Source organism: Halyomorpha halys, unplaced genomic scaffold (genome assembly GCF_000696795.3).
Source record: "Halyomorpha halys isolate HHAL.00 unplaced genomic scaffold, Hhal_1.1 Scaffold493.1, whole genome shotgun sequence".
NCBI classification, from domain to species: Eukaryota; Metazoa; Arthropoda; class Insecta; order Hemiptera; family Pentatomidae; genus Halyomorpha; species Halyomorpha halys.
Genome location: NW_027111379.1, coordinates 514,715 through 540,796, shown reverse-complemented (window position 1 = coordinate 540,796; position 26,082 = coordinate 514,715). Strand labels below are relative to the sequence as shown.

At 28.8% G+C, this 26,082-nt stretch overlaps 2 protein-coding genes across 4 annotated transcripts; one reads left to right on the top strand and one right to left on the bottom strand.

The window, feature by feature from the left end:
• The first annotated feature begins 16 nt into the window (after positions 1–16).
• Positions 17–24,997, top strand: LOC106683532 (DNA polymerase nu). Of its 3 annotated transcripts, none has more exons than XM_014425059.3 (16): positions 17–169; positions 445–1,342; positions 1,568–1,689; positions 1,765–1,905; positions 1,979–2,085; positions 3,868–3,977; positions 4,754–4,904; positions 4,982–5,046; positions 6,869–7,045; positions 8,194–8,327; positions 9,248–9,345; positions 11,866–12,037; positions 12,127–12,275; positions 15,221–15,391; positions 15,461–15,604; positions 24,727–24,996. In XM_014425059.3, the coding sequence occupies exons 2-16, from the start codon at positions 602–604 to the stop codon at positions 24,840–24,842; spliced, it is 2,598 nt and encodes an 865-aa protein (XP_014280545.1). In that variant the 5' UTR covers positions 17–169; positions 445–601; the 3' UTR covers positions 24,843–24,996. The 3 variants fall into 3 exon arrangements, with proteins under 3 accessions (XP_014280545.1, XP_014280544.1, XP_014280543.1); XM_014425058.3 differs by lacking the exon at positions 17–169 and adding an exon at positions 221–375 and having other exon boundaries at positions 4,760–4,904; positions 24,727–24,997; XM_014425057.3 differs by lacking the exon at positions 17–169 and adding an exon at positions 221–375 and having other exon boundaries at positions 24,727–24,997.
• Pi3K59F (phosphatidylinositol 3-kinase 59F) lies at positions 18,205–21,148 on the bottom strand. The gene has a single exon (XM_014425060.3). It carries the CDS (start codon positions 20,985–20,987, stop codon positions 18,399–18,401), a length of 2,589 nt encoding a protein of 862 aa, XP_014280546.1. The 5' UTR covers positions 20,988–21,148; the 3' UTR covers positions 18,205–18,398.
• Positions 24,998–26,082: the final 1,085 nt, after the last annotated feature.

The following is a 26,082-nucleotide window of genomic DNA, read 5'->3' as shown; positions in this document are numbered from 1 at the left end:
ATCAAAAACAAAAGATACTAAGAGAACCAAAATAAATTTCCCAATCAATTTGTGAAAGTCTATATTAATTTTTGAAATAATAATAAATAAAGCGATTACTTACTGGAAGTTCCAAGTTAGTTGTGCTGTTATCGTGGTATCCATGTTTACATCCTTGTTTGCAAAGCATGTATGTATTTTGATTAATCTTGTAAACTAAATACTGTTTATTTTAGTTGCTACTTATTACTTCATTTTGTGGATGATATCAATGGAAAAAATTTGGACTACTAAATTTCTTCCTCCTTCAATTAATGAAGAGTCAGAATTATCTTTTTCAGCTTTGAAAATCATCTCTTATTTACATAATTCTGATAATTATAGATTCCCTACTGGGTTAGTTTCTTCATGTATTAAATTGTTTTAATTTGATATGAAATTCCGTAATTAAAATTATTTTTTCAGATTAATTGAGAAAAATGATCACAGACATGGAATTATAAGTGAACCTGTTGTTAAAGAACTCTCCAAAGAAAATAGTTGGGAAACTCCAATAACTTTTGATCTGAAAGCAACTAATGATGAAATTAACTCAAGTTCCAGGAAAGAATGTTTATTTAAAATGAAACCTAACAATGATTTTCTTTCTTTTAGTGAGGATGTTTCATCTCCTTCTAACAGGTCTCCAATTGGCCATACAATGAATGAATCTGTAGATATGTTTGATGATTCCATCACCCAAATTAAAAATGTTAATGCGGATTTAGGCTGTAAAAGTGATGATGTTCATTTAAGTAAAAAAAATCTAGGAAGTATAAATTGTTTAGAAGATGTTATTAATAAGAACTTCATTAAAAATAAGAAAAAAATATCTCATTATTTTCCTATCAGAAGAAAAAAATTTCCAAAATTGACCAACCAAGAGGAAATACATAATGATTTCGATTTTAACATGAATAGTATACCTTCAAAACATAGTTCACCAATGAAGTCAAACAAATTAAAGTTTAGTTACTCAAAAAGGAATGTTCGAACTATAGATAAATATTTCCATAACCATACTACAGGGAAACCTTGTATTATTTCACCCAACAATGATTCAAAAAGAATAATGAATGATAAAATTGCGAAAAATCATAGATCACCATGCGTGATAGATTTCTCTAATTTTCCTAGTGGTACATTTAAAACAATCAAAGAGTTTCCTGTACCCACATCATCAGTGCCATTTAATAACATAATAAATGATTCTGAAATTAAAGGCAAATCAAAAATTAATGATATTTCCAAGAGTGTTGAATTGGATCGTATTCCTGGGAATCCATCCGGAAAGGATCAGGACTCTTCAAATAACAGAGATGAGGTATGTAAAAACTGTGGTTGTTTGTTCTATGTTTGTTGAGATTAAAATGATGACACTTCGGATAATTGCCATTAATCCTTTTTTTTTCAAGATATTTAATTTTAAAAAATGGTAAAATATTTTGAGACTTAGTGGCTTTGAATCATATATTATTTAAAAATTAACCAATTTACTAATAATGTAAAATAAAATAGATCTTCTTTAGCTTCCCTATTAATTTTCTAGTCAAATAAAGAACAGCCTATGGCTAGGAGCATACTTTACCTCAATAAAGATAATAATGAAAGAGCCAATAAGTTATTATTGGACCAGACAGTGATGGAAATCGGATTAACCTTATGTTACAGGTGAGAAAAATGATTATACTTTTTAAATTTGAATAATAATAATAATCTGTTAATAGTTTAATATAATTTTTTTAGGGAAGGATTTTGCTTCTTGAATAAACCTATAAAGAAACATAACCTGAGTCCTTTTGGTATCATGTTAAGCCTAAGATACTTGAATAATCAAGAAGAATTTATCTTTTTCTCTTCAGAAGGCTTCAAAGAAGAAAACTTGAAGTATTGCTTATTAAAGTCTGCCTTAGCTAAGCATCTCAATTTAAAGAATTCAAATTATTTTAATTTTTTGTAGGAAATTCCTCCTAGACGTGCTTAATTGTACATCTCAAAAGATTTGCTGTGAGGCTAAAGCCTTAATACTCTATGTTCTAGATAATATTGGTATTGATGATAAAACAGGTAAAACATTTTAAAATTATTCTGATTTAGATAGATTCATTTTAAATAAGAGTCCGAAATATTATCCCTTATGCAGAGAAAACACTCCGATTCAGTCCTCATAGTACGTTGGTACCATAAGTTCAAATATGAATTGATGAAGCTCCTAAGAGAAAAGGATTTCACCTACTTTGATATTGAAGATCTATTGCATTGACACTGAAGGATCCACGAGATATAAAGATATATTTGTGTTCTCAAAACCGGAGGTACAGCTCTGGTTTTGGATCTGACGGTGTGATTAGAGAGTTATGATTTCAATCAGATGAGTGGAGTGGAAAGGGAAAAAGAAGGAAGTATACAAAAAATGCATCCCTTTCCTAAAAGAAAAATTATGTGAGACTTTCGGAGAGTGAAAGAAGCCTCTGGTTTGGATCTTATGGAACAATTCTTATTAGAACCAGGAGCTTTTTAGAAGAACTAGGTATTGATATTGTGGATATTATGATCTTAGCCAAAAAAATTGTTCTTGACTCCCTGAGCATCATACACTATCACCTCATTGGTAATTAGCTCTGAGGGTATTATTTCTTTGTTTTTAACCTATTTCTTTGTTTTTAACGTATTTATTAGTTTTTAATTTATTTATTTATTGCTACTTTTTTTAAAAAAATATTTCTACAGTTTAATTTATTTATAACTTCTTTTCTCATTTATTTTATGTTTGTATATTGGAAGTTCAAACATTGGATGAGCCTATAAATTTAAATAAAATTTATATAATAAATTATAATTATTATAATATAAGTTAACTTATTATATAATAAGTGATGGATCACAGAAAAAGAGAAATAGGATGTATTAGAGAATGGAATAGAGAGGATAAAGTAGATATACTTAAAAACTAAACAGAAATAAATAACAACAGGCAAAGGAACAATAAATAAATAAATGTAATATAATTTAGTAATAATGAAAAAATGTTTGTGTTTGTTAATTACTTTATGATAGTGTTTAAATTTTACCTAATAAGGGCTGATTAGTGTGCTGTTTCTTATAATAATCCAATATATTTGGGCAGCATTACTTGTTAATTAAAGCATTTCCCTCTTCTATTTCACTTAGAAAAAATTTAATGATAAATTATCAAGTAAAAGTGCCTTTAAATTAATTATAATAATGGAACTAAACAAAGAAGATGCTGCTGCTGAAAAGCGACTAAAGTCTACAGAAAGGCAAAGAAAATACCAAACCTATGAGCCAAATCAAGCAATTCATTTATAGGCTTCCGTATCTAAGCTTACAGCTTTACAAATAAATGAATGATTAACTTTAGGTTTGTTCAAGAGTATTTTTATTGAAAAGTTTTTAATTTTAAATAGCGAGATATCTCATTTTTTAAATGTATTTATAATTCAAATATACATATATATAAACATAAGCAGTATGTTACATTATATATAATCTTTACACTTTCTTAAGGATGGTTATTATTGTTTAAATAAATAAATGTTATCCAATTTAAGTCTCAAAACAATTTATCCAGAATTACATGGTTTGAAACAGCTTTCAATAAGATAAAAGAAGAATTTTTTGTTAAAAAATCGTATGTATAATAAAAGCTGTTTGTGATAGATTGTCCTTGAGGATGGCTGAAATGTCAGACTTATTAAGAAATATAAATTGTTTTGAGACTAAAATTGGATAAAATTTATTTGTTTAAACAATAAACATTATGTTTAGGTATATATATATATATATTTTTAACTTAAATATATACTGATACATGCACATATTTTTTAGTTTGCTATGATTGGTGTTTATTGGATCCATTGGTTGCATTTTGGCTGCTTGATCCTGACCATCCAGCTGCATCTTTTGGTGCATTACTGCAACATTTTTCTTTTTCAACAGTTAGTTTTTAACCATAAACTAATAATATAATTGAATGGTTCCATTTTTTTTTTTTTTTTAATTTTATGTAAATTTATTTGATATGAAGTAAATTACACTTTTTTAAATTTTAGATAGATTATAGATTTTATTTAAAATTAATACCTGTATAACATAATTAAGCAGTGGAGTATGAATTATTGTAATTATATGACATGAAAAATCACAGAAGTACATGAATATAGACATTTGTCACTTATACTCAAACTTTATTTTTTCTAGTTTATATTTAAGGCAGTTAGCTTCTATCCGCTTATTTCACTAAATGTTTTGATTTGATTTTGTAGAAGTTCTTAATAAACTGCATCACTTAGCAAAGCCATATTGGCCAAGAACTTCGTAATTAGGTACAAAAGTGGGTTATAACTCTTGGGTTCATCTGGATCAAATAGGTCACAATTTTATATTTTTTTGTATCTTCTGTGAAATTTTTGAAAATTAATTGAAATGGATTTATAAATAATTGTCTCGTATAAAATTTATTTTACTAGATTACTTATATCTTTGAAAATTCAGTTTATAAATAATGTATTGTAATATGTACCAATTTTAACTATTTCACTTATTTCCATTTTTTGAATCAGAATTAATTATCCAATTTTTATTTTAATAATTTTTTCTTTATTAGTTTTTGTATAATTAAACAATTTAAATTTGTCAATTGTTGACAAATTTAAATGTTTTTAAATGTTTGATTTTGATTTCAGTGAGTATTAGATGTTATTTACTTTATTAGTTGCAGATAGAAGAGAATTGTTGGTCTGAATGCTGTACTTATTTAAAGTATCAAAGTCATGTTATGGGATATCTACATTCTGAATTGCAAAAACTCGAACTATGGAATGTTTTTTTCTGTTTCGAAACTAATATTATCCCAATTTTAGCTGGTAAATTTTAATCTCTCGTCCTATTATTTTTTATTTAAATTAATTTGTTACAAAAAATTTACCTTATCTTTTTACAGTGATGGAAACTTCCAGTATTATGGTTAATACTGAAATATTAAAGAAAATGAGCACCATTCTACATGTAAGGTTTTTTTATAACTTCTTTTCTTTAGGAAAAGGTAGTGGAATGAGAAAAAAAAATAATAATGTTAAAAATTAATTAATCGTGGATCATCATTGTGTTATTAAATAATTAGTCTAGAGTCTTGTGAGTATAGAAAAAATTTGTATTGTAATAGGAGAGTAGGAGCTTACAGTAGCTTAACAATCCTGGCTGTGCCAGGCTGATTGGGTGGGATTCTGTAGTCTCATAATCTCCTATCACAATATAAAACATTTTCCTGTGAGAATTGGCTGCTTTATTTTGATTATTATTATTTTCCTAATTAAATATCTTTATTAATTAATATTTGAGAGGGGTTTATACTAATATAACACCAACTACAAATGATCCATTTTACTCTCAAAGGTTTATTTTAATTTTCTGTTTCAGGCCTTTGGCCATTATCAAGGAGGCAACCTCAATTATTGACAAGCCATAATTCATTTAAAAAAAATGTCTTTCATTTACTGGCTAATTGCTTTTGTCATATAATAAAACATAATCTCAATACAACAACTATTCTTTAATTTTTTTTCCCCTTTCTTACTAAACACATCAAAATGCTTTAAAGAATAGTTATATCTTTTATTATATGACATGTACAATTAGCCCGCAAATGAAATACATTTTTTAAAATAAAATGTAACTAGTTGATAATTGAGGTTTTCTCCTTGATAATGGCCAAAGGGCCGAAACATTGCAGAATTATAATAAACTGTTGAGAGTAAAGTGAATCATTTGTAGTTGGTGTTATTATTATTATTCTGGAACTAATATTTTCTACCTTAAGCTATATGATCATTACTAAGCTTAAGGTAACACACGATCATTATTAATAAAAATTTTATACGTTACTCAATTTTAAGAAATTTCACTTCTATCAGCCAGTCCCAAGACTGCCACTAGTTTGTTTTAAACCTTCTAGAGTATGTTTTTTTTTTTTTTGTATTTTTTTAAAATTCTACTCTTATTACACTTATGCAGCACATAGAAAAGCACCATTAATAATTTTGATTTCTTATACATTGTCATTTTCATGATGTAGTAGGCTATAAATGAGTGAGTGGATACAATTTTTTTTGTTCGTTCCCTTCCTAAAAAAAATAAGAACAGTATTAGTATATACATACATAATATATGAAATATAATATGTAAACTAGTGTGCCATCTCCCTTGGCTTGCCTAGTGGCATGATACGGTATGAATTGTTACAAACACATGCAGGTAGGTTTTATTAAATATTGAGATGGAGAAAAATAGGTTTCCTGCACAGAGTATATACAAAATATACGGAGACTCAAATCTTCTATCTTCGCTAATATTGGTCCAATTTAGGTGATTTTATTTTTCTAATGTATAATTTCATTATCTATAAAATGATTGACTATAATCTGCCCAGAAATGTATTGTTTTCAGATTATTCGTAAAACTAATTTTTTAGGTATTATAAATTATATTTTTATGAATTACTTAGAGTTCGAATTTTTGTTGCACTACTACATCATAAGATTGTGTTTTTTTAGACGATTGACTGACAGTGATCAATAAGTCAGTAAGAGTTGGTTCCAGTTATCTACAGCCAGGTTTTATTTTATAGATCATTTATACAGGAATATATAGGAAATAATTTTCTTCGTTTTTTTTTTTTTTCATCCTGTATGTTATATTTTCTCGCCACTATGAGAGTTTGAATCAGCCCAAGTACAACACTGTTCACTGCTTTTCAATATTAAAAATACATTTTGTTGATTATAGATTGTTTTTAAATTTATGAAATAAGAATAACTGTATCTATTTTAAGGAAAAGCTTACTTTATTGGAAAAAGAAGCAGAAAATATGGCAGGACATAAATTTTCATTTAAGTCTCCCCTCCAGATTAGTAAAGTGCTATTCGAAGAACTGAAACTCGATGAAGAAAATAAAGTGACTATAAAGAATATGGCTAGAAGAGGAAACAAATCAACATCTGAATCAACGGTATTTTTTAATAAAGTTTTTTTAAGTTCAGAAAATGATTTTAGTTGAACAATGAATTATATGTGTAGAATTTATTCATTTATTAATACTTATTTTGGAAATAAATTATTTTTATTTTTATATTAGTTCTATTCAAGGTTATATATAAATTAATAATTGTGTTACTTCAATAATTCCACCCAATTCATAATAAAACTAGCTTAAAAAAAAAGTAAAAAATAAATAAATACAACAAGTTTCAGTACTATTCAAAATTGTAAATATATTAATAATTGCTCTAGTTTGATAAGTGTACCCAATTCACAAGAAAACTAGCTAAATATAAAAAAATTGTTTTTAGTACTATTAAAAGTTATCAATATATTAATGCTTACTTTGATAATTTTATTCAATTCATAATAAAACTTGATAAAAACAAAACAAAAAAAAAATTATAAAATAAAAATAAATAGTTTTAGTACTATTCAAAGTTAAAAATATATTATTAATTACATTAGTTTGATAATATCTACTCAAATATAGCCAGTTCAACACATTGTTCTAATGTTTTTGATCTCAAGTTGGCAGTACAAGTGTAGACGAAGAGATAGGGTATTCATTTTCAAAACTGGCCTGAAATAGTTTTTAACAACAATTATACTAAAATTTTCTTTACAGTTTTTCTCAAAATCACAGCTGGAGTTGTTGGCCTACCCTAGTTTTCAATGACTCAATTGTAGTTGTCAATTAACCATTTGTTCAAATAGGAAAAACAGGCTCAACAGTAACATAATTTTCTTCTCAGTTTTCTTGAATTTTACATCCTTTTAATAGTGAAGCAATTACACTCAAAATAAATATTTTATATTATAAATCGGATAGAATTATCAAACTAATGTAATTAATGATACATTCTTAACATTGAATAGTACTAAAACTATTATTTTGTTTTTGTTTTTTTATGTAGTTTCATTATGGATTGGATAGAACTATCAAAGTAACACAAGTATTAATATATTTATAACTTTGAAAAGCACTATAACTTGTTTGTTTTTTTTAAACTAGTTTCATTATGAATTACTGAACCACTGACCCTTCATGAGTGGTTCAAATTAACAAAACTATAACTTCAACTATAAATTAATTTTTGTTTTTCAATTTTATTTTAGTTGAAATTACTTGGAAATATACATCCATTACCAAATTTAATATTAGAATACAGACAGTTATGGAAGTTGAAATCGTCATATGTTGACACTATTCTTCTTCATGCTGCTAAACAACAATCAGTGATGGCAAAGTGGTATTGTAGAAGATATTTTAATTATTAACCTATCTGCATTAATTTATTAATTAAAAAAGTTATAATATTGTAATAATTTTAAAAAATATTAAAAATAAAATAAATAGAATCTGAATAGTTTTTAAACATTTTTTAAATATGAAAGATAACTTGGGTTCAAATTGAGAACATTAATATCAAATGGATAATAAAATTTATTCAAATTTAATAATATAAAAGACTCTTAATCTCAGGGCGTGTTGTTGCTAGACAATCAGAACAGGCATTTACAATAATTTCAATTAATTAAATTTAAATCTGTTTTACAAATATATTCTAATTTAGTTATAACCAAACTAACCAAGCTCTATATACTAACGATCCTCCTTTGTTGATTCTTTGGCGCCTTCCTTGTTCTCAATCCCACTGTTCCGTCCTAGCATCAAAATGGCTTCTTTCCTGACAGAAACTGACGACCTCTCATACTGCTGAGACCATCTCTCCTTGGCGCCATAGATTCAACTCCTCTTCTCCTAATGAAAACCTGCCTTGAGGTTACATGTAAACATCGATTTTTGCACAACAGTTAGGGATTTTTGCAAATGATTTATTTTCTGAATATTATTCATTTGCACTATTTCTTGATTTCTATTTTTCCTTTAATTTTCTGTATTTTCAATTATGATGGGACGAGTTAAAATAGTTTTTATGATATTTGAATCTGCTCAACATACCGCCATCTTGGTTTTTTGTATCATGAAGTTATTATAAACAATGAAACTTGGTTAGCTTGTTTTTTGGATAAACAAAACAAATGAATATTAAAATGATACATAAAATAAAACATATTAAAAAACCTTTATACATCAAAATATACTATTTACTCAAAAAGAGCATATTACAATATATAAAAATATTTAGTAATTAAAAAAATGTTTAAGGGATTTATGTGCAACAGCCACAGGAAGGATAATAGCGACATGTCCAAATCTACAGGCTGTACAAAAGAAACCAATTTTTTTAGAGCTGGTTGGAAAAAGTAATGATTGTTATATTGCTATTAATGTTATAGTGTACTAGAAATAAAATTTATTATTTTTTTTTTTGGAGAAATACTAAAATTTGGTACCAAGAGAATATTTCTAATTTATGTTAGACATTCTAATGAAATATTTTTATAGCCTTTTTTTAAAATTCCAATAGGCTCTCCCCACCTACAGAGGGTACTGTGGTCATCCAAGTTTTGCCTAAATGTAGGTATTAAAATCCATCCAACTGCTAATACAGATAAAAAAAATATTTTGCCTTTTTAAAAAATTGAAATGTTAAGGTTTCATTTTAGTTTGGAACAGAAGTGCAATAGGTTTGCATTAATAAAATAGGAACTCAAATTCATATATCTGCCTCATCCTTAACACTCCTTTATTTCCTGTTCCACAACTTTCTTGAATTTCCTCCCTTTTAATCCTATCCCAATTTCTCTTCATGATCCCATCAGATATAGTTTAGTCATATATTATGTTATAAAGCTGATTACTTGATTGCAAGTTGTAACATCAGTATTTTTAAGGAGAAATCATATTTTAGAGGTTATGAATTTTTGGAGGGAACTAGATTTTTGGGGGTTTTCAATTTAGGGTGACTTTCAAACCAGGAAACATAGAAAAATACTGACATACCCAGGTCTGTTCCATATAAGCTAAGAAAAAATGTATGGATCCCTTTTTATTGTATAAGTCGGGGCAACAAAATTTCTTGGAGAGAGGAGCATGCATTTATAGTATTTTTTTGGTATCATTTATATTACAAGAATTTCTTTATTTTTTACTTTCACTAATAAAATTAGCTGGCTGGAAGTGCCACTTTATAGAATTGATTTTTCAAATGTTTTTAATTTTCTCAAAAGTGGCTTAAACAATTTTGATTAAACTCAGTATATTAATGTACAATCAAGTGTCTTTAATATCAACTGGGTTTTATCATCATTAAAATAGTATGATAGGACTTACATGCCCAATTTCCTGAAAAACTCCCTCTAAAGTAACTTTAATTTTGTTTATATGAAATAATCTACCAACTCTCATTGTTAGAAATATTATTGAATGGATAAATATGAAGTATGATAGGATTTGATTAATAATTAAAGAAGAAAACAATTTTCATTCAACTGCCAAAAACAGACTCATACATCAGAAATAGCCGAAAATGTCCACTCTCATTCTATAATACAGTTTTGTTAAATTTGTATAGTTATCTTTTGTTGTATTATAGGCATGAACATAGTTGCTAATCTTTTTTCACATGTTAAGAAACACTTAAATATGATTTTACAGAAAAATAAAAAATTTTTGATCAAGATTTCTAGCTGTCTTTAATTTTGTTTATTTGAAAAATTGAACATCACTTATTGCTAATATTAATAAACAATAGATAAAAATAAAATATGACAGAATTAGGTAAATATTTTGTTTCCATGGTAGTTAGTACAGTAGTCCGATTTTACTTTAACTTACCTTTATGGAATATATAGTAAGGGGTTTACCATGCTGAATAATAAGAAAATAACTGTTTTGAAATGTCTAAAGATTAATTTCATCTGAAGGAGGAAAGTGAAAGTCGTATGATGAGCACACCTCATTAATGTCATGTTGGTTTCAGCTTCACTAAATTAGGAGTACTCTCTTGGTCCTCATTTCTACCTACATTTTTTTAGATATAGTTTTCTTACCTAATTTTTTTTTTTTACATTTCTTATTTGTTTTCTCTTTTGTTACTGCATGATTACACAGAGTATATACTGACTAAATAATTCGTTATGATTAAATCTCTTTCTTCTTCATTTTTCAATATTGCTTTGTCATTCCTCACTTTTTTTCTGATTATTTCTTATAACTTTGCTTATGCTCAATGTTTTTTAAAATTCATTTTAATAGGTAATCTGGCCTGAAATAATAGTTATTTTTCTGTGTAAACTTTTGTTATTCTTAAGTGACTACTTCTTAGTGTATTTTTTATTCTATATAATATTATATTTTTTTATTTTATTCTAAATTGTTAATAAATTTCAATAATATCAATTCTTTGAAAAGTTGTTTATTACATTTGGTTCACTGTATTTTTTTTTATTAATAAATTTAATATTTTGTTATTAACACACACAATTTTGATCCAATATACTCTCAATTTTTATTTTCAGAAACTCTCCAATGTTTCGGCCCTCAGCCAATTTTCAAGGAGACAACCTTAAATATTGACGTCATGTTCTTTAAAATCTTTTCTGCAGGATAATTGCCCATGTCATACATATAACTTTTTAAATTTAAGATATAAAAAGTTATATATGATATGGGCAATTATCCTGCAGAAAAGATTTTAAAGAAAATGATATCAATATTTAAGGTTGTCTCCTTGAAAATGGCCTGAGGGCCGAAACGTTGGAGAGTTTCTGAAAATAAAAGTTGAGAGTATATTGGATCAAAATTGTGTGTGTTAATAGTGAAATAAACCACTCTCAAACAATCATTATAATAAATCATTACTTTAATATTTTGATTTATAGAAATAGAATTCAATTTAAGAAGTTGCTTCATTGCTAGAGAGGGGTGCACTTTTGTAGCAGCAGATTTTCAACATATTGAACTTAGAATGTTCGCTCATTTAGCCAAAGATAAAATACTCGCTGATTGGCTTACAAGGGAAGATGATGTTTTCAAATTGATAACGCAAGCCAGGTTAGGTTAGCCAGGTTCATTCAGGATGCTGAATGAATAGTTAATCAGTAATTTAAATGATTTATGAACAATATGTCATTTATTTTCAGACTTAAGAAAGCAGAAATCACAAGTGAAGACAGAAACCAGACAAAGACATTAGTATATGCTTTAATTTATGGAGCAGGCTCAGCAAAGCTTGCTAGTATACTTTCAGTTGAAGAATCAGTTGTTGAAGAGATTAAAAATAGTTTATTTGGTAAAAATTTAATCAGTAAATATATGGATTAAAATTTCTTACAGATACTGAATATGGTACCACATGGTAGGTGGAATAAATATGGTGCTTAATCATAAATATAACATTTATCAGATCTGACTACTATGTTTTAGTACTAAAAGCTATTCAGGAATATTAATAAGGTTGAATACATCTCCAAAATAAATCATTAGAAGGGGAGAATGGTTTTAATAGCAGTTCATAGATGGTACAATCATGCGGGTAGATGGTTGGATCTTTTCTACAGGAAATGCTGTGTTACTTAAGAAACAATAATATAACATTAACTTATATTTTGCAAATTTGTGGATTGGTTCAGTTTTGTTGAAAATGTGGTCCATTTTCAGGATCATATTATTATTATTAAATTTATTTATTGATATTTACAACTGTACATAAAATACATCGAGTAAATTTGAGGAAATCATAATGGTATGGTACAAGCATGTAGAGAAACTACCCATTGATAGCACTCTAAAAATATCTTTACAATATAAGGTCTTGAGACCATCTTCTTTTCAGACTCCTTGGAGGATTGTCCGGAATAAAAGAGGAAGCAAGATTAGGGTTTGAGTGGTATATAAGAATAAGAATCCATTACAAATAATACAGAGGATTAAAAAAAAACATGTACCACTAGGAACCATGAAGGGTCTTAATACTTTGTAAGGCAGTACTGTTTTTAGATCAACGGTTGTGTAAGGAGATAATTCAAATATTCCTAATTTAATAATACTCCTCGTATTGTAACCCTCTTTAACAAATAGGTTTACAAGTCTTCAATATGGTATAGAATAGTATACATAAAAATGATAATTTATTCATCAAACTAATTACACAGGTTGACAACCAAAAATATTATGTGATAATTTTGGCTAATCTTTGTGGTTTTTGGTGTACTGATACCAAAACTCGATTTTCCTCCCCATCATGTACAGCTTTTTTGTAAATTCATGATATGTAACACGAATTTTGTTGCACAAAAATCAAGAAAATCTTTCATATCATCTAAGGTACTCGACCTATCGACTTCAAATTTTTGTAGTATCAATAGGGCTTTCCAATATGCCAAATAAAACTAATTGAACCATACTGGGTCAATTTGAATTTGAGATATAAGATAGTATATTTATAATTGTTTAAATATGTATTAAGTCACTATTTATTGCCTTCTAACCAAGCAAAGCTTAATTGTTATCAGAAAGAGAACTTATTCGTCCAAAGGTACTAAAACATTTGAATTTGGTCAAGTACCTGAGTAATAAATATTTCGTGTTATAGAAAAAGGTGGAAACTCTTTCCTGCAAGTGAAATTATCAAATAAAATTTTAAAAAGTTCCTATTTGTAGACCAGTGTTATAAGGCTTTTTAGATGAGACTTTTTGATTAATTTTTCATAAATAAAAGAAAAATGATGTAAAAAAAAGATCAAGAAAAATAAAATCATTGATAATGGAAAAAAAAATTAAGTAGGTTAAAAAATTTTCATATACAAAATCAACTGCATATTTGGATCAAGCACCCAAAATAAAAATAAAATCTTTATACAAATCCTCGACAAAAATAAAAAAAACTGAAATATTGTTCACTTGCTGCAAAGAATTTGCACATTTTACCAACCTGAAATATTTATTACTCGATTATATTTTGAACAATTCAAATAGTTTGGCACCTTTGGAAAGAAAAGCTTTCCTTGCGTCTTGATGATAGAAATAAATTATAGATTTTCTGGATATAATATATAGGCAATAATAAGGCATTAAACACATATTTAAACAATATCATTTTTAGTTATAAAGTTTTTTTGATACAAAAGTTTGAAGTTGATTGGTTGAGCTACTCAAGTGCTATGAGAGATTTGTATACTATAAGAATAATATTACGTACCATGAATTGGTGAAAAATCTATTCATGATGAATGAAAACAGAGTTAGTTTTCTGTTTTAGTACACCAAAAAACTCAAAGATCAGCAAAAATTAATTAAATTTCATAAAGTTTTGTTTTGTAGAGGAGTGTGGTGGCAATATGCTACTAGCTGCAAGGACTTGAGTTCGAATCCAGTTGTGGTAGATAATATTTTCTGTTACAATGTTGCTATGAGTCAAAAATGTAGGTTCTGTGGCCCACCCAGTCTCAAAGTGGGTACTTTTAATTGGTGAAAAATCTGGCGGTTGACCATGATCTTGAAAAAATCACCTCCTTGTATAACCATTGTTCTAAAAACAGAGCTTCCTTAGAAAGTACTGACCTTTCATGGGTCATAGCAGTTCACATTATTATTATTATTATTAATATTTATTTGGTAGAATTGTTATCAACTTTGTTCTTCTAGAACTTAGTAGTTTAATACTCAATAAAATTTCCAGATTTGACAGATCCCCGTAGTCAAGACCCCTTAGAATTTTTAACTTAGGAAACAGATGGAATCCATATGGATGGAATCCATTCAACTTCACCAATATAAATGATCATGTGATCAAATAAAGAAATAGCAGTGTGTTTCATAATTCATAAATGAAAGGACCACGTTGTTAGCAATTCTAAAGGCCTTATATTTAATCAAAGTATCTTTACCAAATATCTTATTTCACCAGTCTTGAGGGAAGTTTAGATGAAAATATAGGATTATACTAAAACTCTTATTAAGTTAATGTTGTTTAGAATGTTTGAATCGGTACACAATATCATAGAGGATAAGAATTACCCCTGCCTATTAATATTTTACAAAGAAAAATATAATTTTTTGAAATTTAATTTAATTTTTAACAATATTTCTAATTTTTTGATGTTCACACTTTTATTTATAACAGAATAGAATAGAGCTATTATTATTTTAATGGTAACAGGATCTAATAGTTTGAACTTTCAGTTTATTAACTTCGCTACTTCAAGTTTGACACATCTTTTTTTTTTGTAATTAAAGAAATGTTCCCGTGTCTTTGGAACTTCAGAGAAAAGATCTTAAATGAAGTGAGAAAATCTAAAGTTTTAAGATCTTTGAGTGGAAGGAGAAGAATGTTCCAAAACATATCTTCCTGTGATTTAGCTCTTAGAAACGGTACAGAAAGAAAAGCAATAAACTTCATTATTCAAGGTTAGTTGAATTGATAGTAAAATAATTAACATTTTACAACAATACAAAATCACCTAAATGTTATTTTAGGGTCAGCTGCTGATATTTGTAAATTTACCATGATAGGGATTGAAAAGAAATTGAGAAATAAAGAAATCAATGCAAGGCTTTTATTACAAATTCATGACGAATTATTATGGGAAGTTAGGAATGATAATTACAATTGTATGATAGGTAAGTACCTTAATATACATATAATAAACCTAAAATATTTTTAAATAATTTAATTATCCTATCAAATTAGATGTAACCATATGCAATCACAAGCTAAGATTATTCTACAGGGGTAGAGATAACAAACATAAAACGCAATATTTTTGATAACATTTTGTTAATAGTAACATTCTGAGGTCTTTACACTAGGGATTCACTGGATCAAGACCCTACAATCTGTATAGCTCTTAACTCCTATGAACAATCTTGTAAATATTTAACTATATTTTTTTGTTCCCCAAGTATTTGTTAGTTTTCAAATATAATATGAAATAATGATTTTGATTAGTTCATTATTTATGAATTCATATTCTTTTGATAAACAGAATTTTAAAAAAATGTCTTACAGGCAATTATCTCACCCCAATTTTTTATTACTCTAATGAAAACTATGTATAATTACTAGTCAAAATTGATGAGTCTGCCAAGTATAGGTAGAGCTAATAAAAAATGGTGGCTGTTTCAAAACCTTAATTTTTCATTCAGAGCTCTATATCTTAAAAACTACCAACAATAGAAAATCTAAGAGAACATTATTTAAAGAAGAGTAAATTTTCTGAAATATTAGTCCTAAAAGAGCTATTTATGTCCTATAGTTCCCAAGATATAGCTTTTTAAAAAACAAAATTTTTAAAAATCTACTGAAAGATTAGTAGTTAGTTAATTTATTTTGAGAAATCTATATCTCAGGAACTATGTGATGTACAGATGTCTATTAGCACTCAAATTAAAGGTAGTTTAATGGACTATAAAGAAGTTTATGATCTTTACCTTCGTAGGAATAGTAGTTTTCATGATATTTGCTAAAATAAATTGATTTATAGTTGTTCGGACAATAAGTTTGATTTATGAAAAACTTCATTCCAGAAACCATTAGACGTACAGATTTCTGCCAGCACTCAAATTAAAGCTAGTTAAATTTACTAAAAAATAGTCAATTATGTTTATTTTTGTAGGAGTAGTTGTTTTTATGATATTTGACAAAATAAGCTCACAAAATGTTAATTTTGAGTTGTTCGTATAAAATGTCGGATTTTTGAAAAAATATATCTAGATCCATAAGACGCACATATGTTTGCCAACACTCAAAATAAAAGGAAATTTAACTTACTATAAAGTAGTTTATGACACTTATCTTCGTAGGGGTAGTAGTTTTTAAGATATTCACATATGAATATAAATTTGGCAAATGAAAATTTGTCCGAACAACTATAAATCAATTTATTTTAGCAAATTTCATGTAAACTATTATTCCTACGAAGATAAACATCATAAACTACTTTATAGCTCATTAAACTAGCTTTAATTTGAGTGCTAATAGACATCTGTATGTCAAATGGTTTTTAAGATATAAATTTTTCAAAATAAATTCACTAACTACTGATCTTTCAGTCCCATACATTTTTATGAAATGTTGCTTTTTAAAAAGCTATATCTCGAAAACTATTTAATGTAAGTAACTTTATTAGGGCTCATATTTTGGCAAATTTACTCTTCTTTAAATGACATTCTCTTAGGTTTTCTTGTGTTGTTCCTACTTTTTAAGATATAGAGCTCTGAATGAAAAATTAGTTTTTTTTATACCTTTGAAACAGCGGCCATTTTTTATTCCCCCAACCTATACTAGGCAGACTCATCAATTTTAATTATACATAGTTTTCATTAAAGTAATCAAAAATTGGGGTGAGATAACTGCCTTTTTTCTCCTCTTGGGCTCTTGTACTATAGTTAGTGATCCCTATTTCATAAAGTACCCAGGGCTTACACTTGATTAAAGACAGCCTTATTAACTTTATGATTAACTCAAAATAGGAAAGTTATCAAGCTATCCTACTCAGAGTGAGAAAATAGAGTTTAATTCCAAGACATTAAAAAAAGTTAATATTCTATCCAGGCCAAATTCAAACCTGAAATGCTCAGATGAGTCATAAACTTATTAATATTTTTTTAAAGAGGTGTTGAAACAATTTAATTTTCCTAAATAACTATTATAAACCTTCCCAATCCCCCTCCCCCCGCACAAAACATTTTAACTAAGCCCAACATTTATAGATACATCCTCAGGCACAAGAGAAGAATCTGGGATTAATTTTCAAATTAGAAATATTGTACATTAGAAAACTCACTAGACTTAATGACACAAAAATAAAAATGTTGTCCAATTATTCATATTTAACAAATTTCACCCACTGTACTCTTGTAAACTCAAATAGTATATCCTTAATGAGGATGTAATAGGACTTAAGAGGAAAATTAAAAACATTGTTAAAAGATCAAGACAGGAAGGGATGATTTCAAATGAAGCAAATAATTTTAAAATTGTGTATTCAGTCTTTATAGTTTTAAAACTAAAAATTAACAAATATTTAACAGTTTATAAAACTTTAATATAATATATACAGTAACTTCATATATAAAATATAGTTATAATCATGAATATTTACAATGTACACGTAACATAGATAATTGTTATTAATTCATTAATGAAAAATTTCATAATCTTATTTCTATACAAAGATTCATAAAAGCAATGAAATGCAATTTGGAAAGGTTTCAGTCAGTTATCCATTGCTTAAAACTGATAATATTTATAAATATTTTTCTACAACTGTGACCACTTTATTAAAAGATAATCCTATCTTTAAAATACAAGACAAAACAAAAAGAAGAATAAACTGTAAAAAATTAGTTGAATCTGTTAGTTTTAAATTTTTGTTTGCATTAAAATATATTACGTCTTAAAAGCATAGTTTTGTTACTTTCTCCAATACTGAGCAAATTTATGAAGTTGCTCAACAAGAGCTGCCATTACAGCAGTGGCCGACATTTCTAAGAGATTCTGAAAAAAATGTACAGCTTCTTCATCACCAAGGTCCAGCATTAGTTTGTCTTGTACTTTTTTAACTGCTTTGTCAGGTTCTAATGCGATATCTGGGACACTAGCATCCACCATCAGTGCGAACAAATTCAAAATCAAATTTGCATGACGGCGAAGGTGTAGAAATGCAGTGTAACACTGCTTTTTGAATTCATGAAAATGCTCTGAATTAACTCCTCCCATAGCTTCTACCATTTCTTTGCTTAATTTCATCGGTGGTGGCAAAGGTTTAGGATCACGACCAAGGATATATCCAAAGTCGATATGAAAAAGTTTGCCAGTAGTTGTTAACAGTAAATTATCCAAATGTCTGTCACCAACGCCTAATAGATAAGTAATTACACAATATCCAGCACAACTCTTGACATATGTATCCATTATATCTGAGGCAATACCATAAGGCCCTGTTTCACACGGATGGTGTTTTCTGAAAAAGTTTTGTATACTCCCTTCAGTGGCTAAAACTTCAGCTACAGGCAGCGAATCAATGAACTGTAGAAAACCATGTTTAGTGCTAGTGGCAAGAACCCTATATGGTGTAAGTTTCAAGTCCAGGTTTTCACTACGCAATAATTTATCCATCAGAGTGATTATTTGGAGAATAAGTTGATCCTGCCTTAAATCATCCCCATTTTTGAAAATTGCTACATATTCTGTACCAGCTGTGGTTACAAATGTTAATCTTGCAGGCATTAATGCTGACTTGAAAAGTGTAGCTTTCTCAGGTATGATGCCTTTTACATATATATTTGGATCTAAAGGAAGTGGTAGTGGTTCGAAGTTTGAGAAATTAATTTTAAATGTATCAGTGTCTGCTAGCAATGCCTGAAGTCTATCCATTTTCTTTTTTCTATTCCCACTTTCTCTGGCAATAGTTTTCATCAATTTCACTAATTTATCAACAAAGTTTTGTTGACGTTTAATAAAATTTTGACGATTTTGCCATTCTGGTGGTCCATATTGTAAAGCTTGCAAAAACATCTTCATAACTTTAAGGTACATGCTGCGAGGTTTATTATCTTGCTTAGCTAAATCATGGTCTTCACATTCAGTTAGCAGGTACCAATAAAAATAATTGGCCAATGTACTGTTTTGACATGTCCTATGAATTAGGAAGGAAGCAAGGTCCATTGTTTTGGAATCTTCTACTGAACTCTCTGTTTTAATGTCAACTGATCCAGAAATGCTTTCTTCAATAATTTTAGTTTGAGACGATTTTTTGTAGGCTTCTGAAATATCCTCGAAATTTTCATATTTCAGAGCTTGCACTAATTGTAAAAGATAAAGGAGTAAATCTTCATCTGGAGCCTTTTGTAGTCTGGTAACAGCGTACCTTCGAACTGATGGGTGGGTAAAATAGGGGCTTAATAACTGAAGGGCATCTTCTACTTCCATTGGTGACCACACATGTAACATATGTATCGCTTGTTTCACTTCACCACTTAGGCTCCAATTCACACATTTTAAGAACTTGGTCAAAGCTTTCTTCTGAGAGCTCAAATAAAATCTGAATTTCCACAGTAGATCTTGCTCTTCAGTAGTAAGTTGTTGCGTAGGAGGATAGGCTACTATCCGATTTAAAGTATCTCTAACTGTAGCATTAGGTTTTAAATCTTTATCTGATAATCCACTGCGCCAACTTCGAGCTAGATTATGATGTTTACTTTCCACTAAATTTTCTTGAAGTATTTCTGGGTCATGGACTGTTACAATATCAGGATGGGCATGGAATTGAAAAACTTCATCTCCATCTTGTTCAAACCAAACTATAGAATAGGGTGTCCCATTGACAGTAGCCTGAGGGAATTCAATCATTAGGTATAAATATTCAGAAATTCTTTTCTCTTTATCATTTATTTTCTCAATTTCACGGAAGGTCAACCTATCCAACCAATCAATGACAGGCATAAACCCATTTCTATGTTTCTTCGCCAATTTTGCAAGTCTTTGCATATTTTCATTACCTGTACCTGGAGTTTTTCCAGGTGTAGTACAATTTTCTGATCCATCAGCAACAACATCAGGCCACACTTTTAAATCCAACATACCTTGACGAAAAACATTATGCTTACCAAACAATGTAATTGAAGAACCTCCAACTGGTCTCATGGTAGATGGGCCAATACAATCATAAATGGTGATTGCCAATATTGCATTACGTGGCAGGTCAGAATACATTATTGGTAGTGTTAACCACTCGCTCCATGTCCAGCGATTTGTAAAATTCTTGTAAGAAGTCCATACTGGAAGAGAAATGGATCTACCACTGGCATAAACCTGGCAAACAACCATTAAATCTGCACATTTATTTTGCTGGTACAGACCAGAAAATTTTAGCATGGATTCATCCAAAATTTTATCATACTTTGGGTCAAATTTCAGTCCTTCTAAGGTTCCAATCTTGACTTGTACCTTGACATTTAAAGATGAACTATAAACATAGTGAAAAACATCTTCTGATTCCATTTTTGAATAGAATAGATGAAACGAATTCACTGGAGTTCGGTCACTGTAATGAAAACAGGCGACATGTTTCTCTACTGCTAAAGAACTAAACAAAGAAAATACTGAACAAACACAATTACATTGTTCACTGACTGGCCACTGGTTCAAAAAGAATGTAAATATAACCTACTCTGAAACTGGACTGATGCCTTACCAACCTAATTTCCATCTTGTATATATACAATATTTTAAATATAACACTAATATTTTAAACTTCATCTAATAAATATAATATATAATAATAATAAAGTATTGAATTTAATAACAAATAAAGCATATTCTTCGATGTTATCTTGTCACTATATTTTGCTTCCTTTCTATCGAAGGTATAGAAAATTTGTATTCTTGTTGGAAACGAAAAAAATATGTCTTCAGAATCGAAAATGTTCCCTCGTATTTTTTGTTTTAGACATGAAGGAATACATTTGGTACAGTATCTGTCTATCTGTAGTCAAATTTGTGTTCATACATTCATACATCGATCAAACCGTTTATCCGATTTTTATGAAATTTTCAAGGATTGTGCAGGTTGTTACCTAGTTGATCCCTAATATAGTTGATAGTTGATACCAAGCTATTTTATAATATTAATTCAGCTAATTTCGGTTACGTATGCGTAAACAATAAAGTGATAAAAAATAAAAATAAGTTAAATAATAGTGAGGAAGCTACAATAAACTATTTTCTTAACAGACGTTTTAAAACTAGATTTAATTTAAAAAATCTGATCTGACCATTTTTTGGCTTCACTTTACCAATATATCGTTAGTATACTATGGACTATTCCAGCGAAGATAACCGCCATAAACTACTTTAATGTACATAAAATGGTTCCTGAGATCAAATCTTTTTCATGAAATGTTTCCTTTACGTAAAGAAATGTCTTTATAAATGTTTCCTAATGTTAAAATCGAATGCAAATATTTTTCTTTCTCTCTGCGGAAGGTAGGAAAACTTTTTCATGTAGGAAAGAAAAAAAAAATTATTCTTAGAACATAATTTTTTTTCATGCCTTGTATTAAAAACAGTTCGGACTACCTTCGTTAGTGAGGAAGCAAAATATTTTCACACAATTTTGACATTATGAAACATTTATAAAGAATAATTTCTTGAGAAAGAAATATTTGATACACAAAGGTAAATGCACATTAAAGTAGTTTATGACAAGGTTCAGAAATTTCTTTTCTTAATCTAATATCTGTTGGGACATAATCGATCAAACTGTTGCTACTTTTGCTTACAAATGCATTTTCCTCTGCACACCTATATTTCGTAAACGGCTTTGATTAGGTCCAAATTTGGAGATGTATTGAGAATTGGTGTTATAGTGATCTAGTATAAATTTCATCCTCTTCATCATGCTTATTAATTTTGTTTTTAACCAAGGAATTTCTCTTCAAAAGTTTGGTAAGTATCATTCCAACGTTGTTAGTCGAAATTGTTTTATATAAATTTAGGAAGAATTACACTTTTTAATAGCTTCCTACGTTTTTTACTATCAAACTTGCTGAATAAAGACTTAAGCTGGTCCGCGGTTGTGACTATTGCTTCTGCGAAAAATTGTCTGGCGGTTACTGTTACAAAAAAAAAAAAATGAGGCGATTTGTATTTTTCCAAGACTTCGGTCCATAAAGTGTGTGGGATTTAAGTTTCCTCTTTGGCCTTTTATAATGTCTACATAGACTTCTGGAAATCACCATGAATGACAGATGTTCTCTGGTCATTGTAATCCTCTTGTTTTTGTATTATTATCTACGAAGGATAGGTTGGGTATGAGCTGATCCTCAGTCTAATCTTCTGATATTCCTTCAACGAATTGTCCTTAAGAGTTCTTCATCATTAGGAGTTTTATTATCATACAGCATAAGTTGTTGACTGTTAGTGTTGATATAAATCATTGTGTCACCAGGGTACTGTCCTTGGTAGACCGGATAACAGGTGGAAATAGATCAGGTCCAGCTCCAAAAATCACGTCAAGGCTTGGTAGGAAAACTTTTGTTTGCCTCTTCTTGTCAATTGTGGGGGTTACTAATATATCGACTACATCACTAAAATTGATTACACCATGTTGCTCTTTTATCAAGTTCATTTGACATCTTCTTTCCATAAGTTCCTTTGTTTTCACTCTGTTAGTTTTAGAGATCCTTGTTTTTAATAGTCTGTGGGTCACCAATGCTTCACATTCAGAGAAGTCATTACGGTGAGGAGAGGAGGGGGTTGTCATCCCCATGGAACTTGATTGAAAACAGAAAGGGGAATTTTAATGAAAAAAAATAGTGAAATCGAGCAACATTGAAAAAGTGGCCAAAATTGGAAATAGGGGTGAAACCCTACATGATGACCTCACTTATCTTACCTTTGAAACATTCACTAATAGCAAGAACTGGTCAATGTATTTCACATCAAAATCTCTGCAAGGAGGACGTAACTCCAAAATAATTGAAGGAAAGGCTTGCCAAGACACCTACTTTCTAAGACCCAAAATTAGCCCGTCTTATTTTACCCATGGAACATTTATTTATTTAAAACAAAAAGAGGAGTCTTTGTTACAAAAATTAGTTAAATTGAACAACATTGAAAAAGTGGCTAAAATTGGAAATCATGACATTTTTCTGACATATCACTATCTCTAGAATCTGAAAAGGAAACCTCACTTGACATTCTTGAACTGCTTGCCATGTGTTGTACAAGTGTATTTATTATTACTAAACATCTCTTTGTATTGCTTTTGTTGATAAGATAATACACTTGAGGATGGTACTAGTACTAATGGAGGAATGAAGTGGGACTATTGGTCCTTAAGAAAGACCAATAAAATAATTCTTATATCTATTATTCCTCCATGTCGAACTTTTTTCATTTTAATTCAAAAGGAACAGTCATCAAATGGAGGCAGCCACATATTCTAAGATTCTATCAGAGTCCAGAAGACTAGACCTCAATGATGCATACCAGCCACAGTCTGATATATAATGTAGAGCACTTTCCAGGACCTGTCCACATAAATGACAAGTATCATCACTAACTAATCCACAAACCTTAAAATGTCTTTTAAGTCTGCAATGGCCTGTAAGAAATCCTATCATTTCTATTGGGGCCTAGGAGTTACTTGGTTCTAGATGTAGAGGGTATATTGATTTGTATCTTAGCCTCTGACAGCCCCGGATATTCCACTTAAGAATATGCTAGCCAACCATGTTGAGGAGAGGGTCCCAGAGTGCTTTGTTTATAACATTTTGAGTTTGAATACTGCCTGAGTCAGTCAATATTTATTTTATAAGACTTGAAGAAAAAAAAATCTTTGATATTAACAATATTACATGTATAAATGGTGTAATGAAATGACACAATCTAGTCCTATTTGAAGCTATTGTGCCTTCAAGAGCTTCTTTGGTTCTCTTCAAGGGGTCGAAAGTGGGCTGTGTGTGGAGAGTGCGGTCAGTACAGTCTTCACTGAATACACTCCCTTTAATGAAATGTATTATTATTATGCTAAGTATTAATGATAAACGTACTTCAAATAAATTGAATTATCTTTTTTACCCTTTTCTCTTAGTTATTTTTTCAATACAGACACAAAAAAACAAAATAGTTACCAAGAGTGGAGAACTGTTCTTTTAGAATTGGTGCTGATGGATTTCTACATATTATCTAGCTAAGCCTAACTATAAATCTCATTGTAGACTTTCTTTTTTTCAAGGTGTGTTAGAAGAGGTTATGGAAGAAAACAAAACACATTTCTTGAAAGAGTTTCAAATTGAAATTCCATTCCCAATAGTCATCACTAGTGGAAACAATTGGGGAAACATGGCATAGAAATAGCACCAAACCAACAGCAGGTATTAATTCATAACTGCCTTGTTCAAAACACAAAAATTAAGTAATTTAATTGTATTGAGCCACTAATATAGAATGAAGGAATATTTTTTGTTCTATTGACGAATAAAAAGATTTTTAACTTATATAGAAACATTTTTCCGGAATGTTGATTAAAATGTTTCTGTAGAAAAATATGTAAGTGCCAAAAGATCTGAAAATTATTTTTTTCCTAGAAAAAGTGGTTTGTTTCAAGCTAATGGCTTTGGAACAAACTACTGCAAAAAAAATAAAATAAATAATTTTGCGACTTTCCTCTTTTTCAACAGAAATGCTCCAATTTGTTTTTAAAAATTTGAATCATCTGTTATTGTTAAAAATAAATCTATAAAGTTTAACTTGGATGGAGTAATACTTTAATTTTCATAAAACATGTATCTTACTCAACATTCTTATTAAAGAGAAAAGGACTTTGGGAAAGTTAGCCATTGCTTTCAATTTCGAAAGGCACAGCCATACTCGATTCCTCTGAAGTCGTGGTTCATATAGTTGTATACTCTGGAATAACATCTGGTTTAAAGAATGGATAAAATTAGCTGATAGTTTAGGCTGTAAATAAAATAGGGATTTTGAATGTGTGGAAATATATGAAAGTCAGATTTAAAATGTCATTGGTAAAGCAAAAGACAATTTAAAAAAATCATTTGTTGTGTATAAAACTACTTTAATGCATGATATATAAATGATGAAAACCATATTGAATTGATTCAGACAGTGTTCAGGTGAACGTTTTAATTTAAACAATAAATCTTGGTAGGGCATATTATATACAAGTATTATGTATAATAGGAGGATGAATAACGAAAAATGTTCTTCACTGTAATAAATGAAAGATGGTCTCGGTGCGGTCAAATAACAACTCAAATAATGAAAAACTATTTTTATTGAGCCAATTTTAGATTTATATATAGATTTTTAAATATAAATAGTTTTTTCACTATTTGAGTTTTTATTTGACCAAACCTGGACCATCATTCATTTATTATTACACATGGCCAACCAGTGATCTTACAGTTCTTCACTATAGTTTGATAGATACTTAAAGAAACATTTCATTTTTTTATTTTTTATCTCATATTATTTTATTTTTTCTTGGTTTGTTTTCATACTCTTTTGTAAATTAAATAATTCTACATACATCATAAATTTTTTAATTATATATGCTTAAGCAACAATGTTA